Raw genomic sequence first — 6,652 nt, forward strand, 5'->3', positions numbered from 1 at the left:
ATCCCCTTTTTGAAGAGCTTTCTATTCCTGAGGCAATTGATCGCTTCTCTCATAAGGAGAATCAGGTATATGCTTGTTACCGCCTATTTTCTATTTCTCAACTATTATCTTATGGCTTTCTGTTGTACTTCTAGCGATGGATAGAAAATATGGGCTTTTCTCGACTACTGCACAACTAATACATTGAGAATAAGAAGTTGAGATCTGAAAATGATAAGCTAAAACAAGAGGTTGTTGAGTTATCTTCTGCTGCGTTTTCTGCTGCTGCCAAGAAACAACTCGAAGCACAAATTGAAAGTCTTTAGATGAAATTTAAATCAGCTACTGACCTTAACCAAGAGTTGACTTCTAAACTTGGCGAATTAAAGGGTAATTATGAAGCAGAACTAGCTGAGAAACTCAAAGCGCTGCAGCTGAAGGAAGATGAAATAACTTCCTTGAACACCTCTCTTAACTCAATCAAGACTGAAGTTTCTGCAAAAGAAGCTGAATTGAAGACTTTTCAGATGGCTCCAGTGGTTTACAAGGGTGACGAATATGTTCGTTACAGGGAGCGGGCCACTGCCATGATAGAGTCTCCTGAATTCAACAGGTCGATTGTGAAGTCCATCCTGTCAGCCTTTACTGCCGGAGCTCAAGGGGCAATTCAGCAATTAAGAGAAGAAAGTTACTTATCTCGTGACCCTCCTCCTAATTTCTTAAATCGACGCCGTTTGATTGAGAACAAACCCCCTGATCTATACCCTAAGTTGACTCTGACTTGAATTCAACCTCTTGTAAAGAAGCGGGCTAAAACTGTGTAATGACGATTTCACATAACGCTGCTTATTCTCCTTTTGTTATCAACTTCACTCTTTCTCATGGTAGTTATCTGTTTTATATAAATGTGTCCAATGTGGCTCGGCTTGCCACCATATGATCTCTCCCAACAGATTATCATATCTTAGATCGTTTCCTTATGCTCGGACGATATATATCAAGATTGATAAATGTCGCCCGATATTCCACAACGCAGTTATGTATCGCCCGATTTGACACAGCTCTATCACGATGTCCTTAATATTGGTCAATTTATTTTATTCGACCGATTTACCCCTATGTCTTCATATGTCCTTTCCATGTATTAATCTAGTCTCATAGGGTTTTATTATAGCGTATATTATTTGACTCATTATGATAAGCTTTTGGTCAACATCCTAGTTCGCTCTTTGTCTCGGCCGATCCATCAGGATCGTCCGTTTCATATTTGCGGATCGTATCCAGTATCTTCTAACCAAGTCTTGTTTGTTTAATTAATGTCTGGTACTCAACTTTTATTTTATTACGCCCACACCCTAAACTTACAATTATTGTACTAATTTTTCTCTGTACTTGTTAGGTTTTCTTAAGAATTACTTCTAGGGAAACTCCACATATTTTCCAAGGTGGATTACATAACTTTGTTTCTTTCCCTTGATTTTATTCTTTAATGCCATTACTCATTTATTACGATTGGCATTCTAAGTACCTTTTTACTCTCCTTTTTCCTTCTGCTATTTCTGTTTGGGGGTTTTAGCACAGGGCCAGAAGAGAGACAAGGGTTTACGAAGTTTTCTTCTGCTTTCCTCCATCTCTCGTCTTCTTCCTTGATTCCTCTTTCTCTGATCGTTTCTTCATATGGCGGCTTCTCCTCCTACGTGGTTTCTCTCATATTCTTCCGACCTCATAGATACAGAAGAAGTGAACTTACAGGCAACCTATGGTTTTCCTTCTTATATCATCCGTCCCGCTCCTCATGAGGGCCCACATCTTCCTCCCTTAGGGTGTATCTCTATCTTCAGAGATCAAGTCCTTCAGGGCTTTCACTTTCCTCTTCACCCTTTTTTCTGTAATGTTAGCCGTTATTTTAATATTCCACTCAACCAGTTTGTCCCTCAATCTTTTGGGTTTTATTGGGGTATCTAAACTGTTAGATTTCCCCTTGTCTCCACGTCTTTTTCATCACTTCTTCATTCCTCGTTGCGTGGATGTTGGTATCTTTAAATTCCAATCCCATCCCAAGGTTATTTTGTTAAACCGCATTCCTCTTCAGGGGGAATGGTATCATAAATTTTTCTATATGCGTCTCCCTTCTCTCCCTCCGTTTCCTATTCAATGGATACATGACTTACCTCCACTTCCTAGCACCCAAAATCTTCTTGACGATCCCTCGGTTGCTTCTGCTCTACCAAAACTGAGGGGAGCAAAATTCAGTTTACCACATCTAATTGTGGAGGGTTTAATGTGTCCTTTCGGAATAGGCAAAATTGACACCCCTTTGGATGGATCCTTTGGTATGTAAAAACATCTCAATCCATATTTACTGATTAACACATCTCTTTTATAATGGTATTCAATTTTTGTATTTCAGCTGATGCTCTTCTCCCAGCCTTCATGTACAAGAATCCTGCCATTACCAAGTCTTTTGTAAATAATCTTGGAGAAGAATGGCTACGCGATCGCCGATCGAATCATAATTTTTCTACCTTGGGTTTACTATCTGAAGAAGAACGACGAGCAGAGGCTGTCGCACTCATGGAAGAGGAAGAAGAAGAACCTTTTGTTTCCTTGGTTAAAAAACCAAATCTTACTGAGGCTTCTCCCTTTAGTGATTTCTTTGGCACTTTTGTGCATGCTCCTCTTGTCCCGGCACCTATTTCTCTCGAGAGAGGTAAGGCACCGATAACTCCAACCCATATTATCTCTAATCCTGCTCTTAGGATGATGAGACCCGGTCTACTTATCCCTTCTACTTCTATTATTTCATCTCCCTCTACTCCTACTTCTGAGACGGCCGTTATCCCTTCTGGGTCCTCTGCATCTTTGGCCTTGGCCTTGCCTCCCATGGCTTATAGACCTCGAGCAAAACGGACGCCGTGCCGGAGATCCTCTCCAAGTGTCAATCCTTCAGCCATTAGTGCTCCCACAATTGCAACAGCACCTCCTACACTATTACCTTCTATTCCATCTAGTTCTTCCCCTGTTTCTCTTGTTTCTGCTATCCCTTTCCCTTCTATTACGTCCTCTTCTTCTTCGCCTCCAGCTTCTTCCGTTCCCAGGCCTTTATTTAGATAGGCTGCGGGTTTACCTTCTCAATTGGGCCAACCCTCTAGTCCATCTAGCTATGGTTCTATGCAACTACAAGGTTTATTAGCCGAATCTTGGATGCAAGGTTATGAAGAACTAAGAGGCCTTAGTCTTCCACACCGAGCTGATCGTCATAGTTGTCAAGCAGTGGTTGTAAGTATTTATTACCTTTGTATCCTCATTCCTAACTATATTATCCTTTTGTTTAGTTCCTTGCCTCAAGTTTACACATCGACCAGCTACTTACAGCTAAGGATCAGGAGAACCAAAAATTAAAAGCTCAATTGAAAACGTTGAGGGCTACCTCTCCTGCTTCTAATATCGACTGGGCTCAATTGCAAGAGAAAGTGACCCTGCAAGATCAACAGTTGGGGACCTTGAAACAAGAATTGGAGGAATGTCAACAATTATTGAAAGATAAGGAGCTTGCCCGAAGAACTCTGGAGTTATAGGTGGATCGACTACATTCTGGTCTTCGACTAGAGATTGCTTTAAAAGAGAAAGCTCTCTCAGATGCTTCTCAAAAAAGTCTTATTTTAGAGAAAGTAGAGAAGTTTCATAATGCCTGTCTTTCTGACCAAGCTCAGGACTTAGCCTCTCATGATTTCATTCTCCTACAGGAACAAGAGCAGAGGAGAGCTCAAGATGTTGAATTATCACTGCTCCAGAAGGAATTGGAACAGATTAAATCAGAGAAGGATGTTTTGAAAGAACAAAACACAAAATTGCAAGCTGATTTCCAAGATTATAAGGAGCAAGAAAAGAGTTGGTGGGAAGAGTGGCGGCAAGCCTATTTAAAGTCTTCAACATTTGCCCAAGAATTTGTCCGCAGGATAGTGGGTGCTCTGAATCATTCTGTATCGGGAGTTCTTCAACAACTAAGAGAGGGTGGTTATCTACCCAAGGAACCTCCCCTTTCTTTCATAAATCGTCGCAGGCTTAATGAGGAACTGCCCGCAGATTTGAAAGGTCCTTTTCCGAATATTTAAGGAAATTATTCATAAAAGGCTTCTAATATAAGAACTGATAAAGAAGTACAAGTAAAGCTTGGTAATCAAGTACTTGCAGTATATAAGAAATTCTTGATACTTACTTGTTTCTTTATTATGTTGGTTTGAGAATACCCCTCCTGAAGTGCTTGTGAGTATTAAATATAAACTTTATTCGAGAATTCCTTGCTCATCTCGTGAAGTTAAGCCTTGTTCTGATGAATCCTTTTACTTCTTTATTATGCTGGTTTGAGAATACCCCTCCTGATGTGCTTGTGAGTATTTAAATATAAACTTTATTCGAGAATTCCTTGCTCATCTCGTGAAGTTAAGCCTTGTTCTGATGAATCCTTTTGCTTCTTTATTATGTTGGTTTGAGAATACCCCTCCTGAAGTGCTTGTGAGTATTAAATATAAACTTTATTCGAGAATTCCTTGCTCATCTCATGAAGTTAAGCCTTGTCCTGATGAATCCTTCTGTAGACAACATCTGGTGTACTTTATAATTCCAAAAGTATGTATAATTTCAATTGATTTCTAGATAAAGAACTGTATAAAATTCCTGAGTTCTGAGCTGAATATATTACTCTAGACGAATTTTAAATAAAGACTTCCACATGGATGGTCTCCATGTGAATAATGTATCATATGTATAGCATCCCTTTTGAATCATGGCCTCAGGTCCGCATAACCCCTATCGATTAGGTCTTGAAATTACAAGATTTCTCACTTCAATTGTACTCTGTGATGGTTTAGAGTCTCTGGTTCCTCCCATGAAGACCCGTCCGAGTTACTTCATGGGATTTCCCAATCGACTTATGTTCTGTGATGGTTTAGAGTCTCCGGTTCCTCCTATGAAGACCCGTCCGAGTTACTTCATAAGATTTCCCGATCGACTTGTGTTCTCTAATGGTTTAGAGTCTCCGGTTTCTCCTATGAAGACCCATCCGAGTTACTCCATAAGATTTCCCGATTGACTTGTGATCTTTGATGGTTTAAAGTCTCTGGTTCCTCGTATGAAGACCCGTCCGAGTTACTCAATAAGATTTCCCGATCGACTTGTGATCTTTGATGGTTTAAAGTCTCTGGTTCCTCCTATGAAGACCCGTCCGAGTTACTTCATAAGATTTCCCGATCGACTTGTGATCTTTGATGGTTTAAAGTCTCCGGTTCCTCCTATGAAGACCCGTCCGAGTTACTTCATAAGATTTCCCAATCGACTTATGTTCTCTGATGGTTTAGAATCTTCGGTTTCTCCTATGAAGACCCGTCCGAGTTACTCCATAAGATTTCCTGATCGACTTATGATCTTTGATGATTTAAAGTCTCCGGTTCCTCCTATGAAGACCCGTCCGAGTTACATCATAAGATTTCCCGATCGACTTGTGATCTCTGATGGTTTAGAGTCTCCGGTTCCTCCTATGAAGACTCGTCCGAGTTAATTCATAAGATTTCCCGATCGACTTGTGATCTTTGATGGTTTAAAGTCTCCGGTTCCTCCTATGAAGACCCGTCCGAGTTACTTCATAAGATTTCCCGATCGACTTATGATCTTTGATGGTTTAGAGTCTCCGGTTCCTCCTATGAAGACCTGTCTGGGTTACTTCATAAGATTTCCCAATCGACTTGTGTTCTCTGATGGTTTAGAGTCTCCGGTTCCTCCTATGAAGACCCGTCTGAGTTAGTTCATAAGATTTCCTGATCGACTTGTGTTCTCTAATGGTTTAGAGTCTCCGGTTCCTCCTATGAAGACCCATCCAAGTTACTTCATAAGATTTCCTGATCGACTTATGATCTTTGATTGTTTAAAGTCTCTGGTTCCTCCTATGAAGACCCGTCCGAGTTACTTCATAAGATTTCTCGATCAACTTGTGATCTTTGATGGTTTAGAGTCTCCGGTTCCTCCTATGAAGACCCGTCTGAGTTACTTCATAAGATTTCCCGATCGACTTGTGTTCTCTGATGGTTTAGAGTCTCCGGTTCCTCCTATGAAGACTCGTCCGAGTTACTTCATAGGATTTCCCGATCGACTTATGTTCCCTGATGGATTAGAGTCTTCGGTTCCTCCCCTGAAGACCCGTCCGAGTTACCTCATGGGATTTCCCGATCGACTTATGTTCTCTGATGGTTTAGAGTCTCAAGTTCCTCCCATGAAGACCCGTCCGAGTTATATCATGGGATTTCCCGATCGACTTATGTTCTCTGATGGTTTAGAGTCTCCGGTTCCTCCCATGAAGACCCGTCCGAGTTACATCATGGGATTTCCCGATCGACTTATTATATGCAAAAATATAATATTTGTACTAACCTCGTGATGATTTAAAGTTTCTTGAGGGGAGCTGAATTGGCCTTTAGTATTTCCCCCTGTTGATTGCTTGACATAGAAAAATGAAGGTTCTCTTGATATTTATCAATCTGTATGAACCATATTTATTTTCTGTGGTGGTATTTCGCTTGCCTGGTTTTCTTTAAAAGAAGTGAAGTACATAAACTGCAGGTATCTCAGTTCAATAGGGACTTCAAATAATTGTGAACACATTTTTAAATATTATGATCTA

The 6,652-nt window shown here is 40.5% G+C and overlaps 1 protein-coding gene across 1 annotated transcript; it reads left to right on the forward strand.

Annotated features, from left to right (window-relative positions):
- The first annotated feature begins 2,742 nt into the window (after positions 1–2,742).
- LOC122019286 (putative protein TPRXL) lies at positions 2,743–3,093 on the forward strand. The gene has a single exon (XM_042576768.1). It carries the CDS (start codon positions 2,743–2,745, stop codon positions 3,091–3,093), a length of 351 nt encoding a protein of 116 aa, XP_042432702.1.
- Positions 3,094–6,652: the final 3,559 nt, after the last annotated feature.

The sequence above is a fragment of the Zingiber officinale genome, chromosome 9A (assembly GCF_018446385.1).
Source record: "Zingiber officinale cultivar Zhangliang chromosome 9A, Zo_v1.1, whole genome shotgun sequence".
NCBI lineage: Eukaryota > Viridiplantae > Streptophyta > Magnoliopsida > Zingiberales > Zingiberaceae > Zingiber > Zingiber officinale.

Excerpts from the sequence above, each read along its gene's own strand:
- LOC122019286 (XM_042576768.1), top strand. The coding sequence starts at position 2,743 with ATGAGACCCGGTCTACTTATCCCTTCTACTTCTATTATTTCATCTCCC.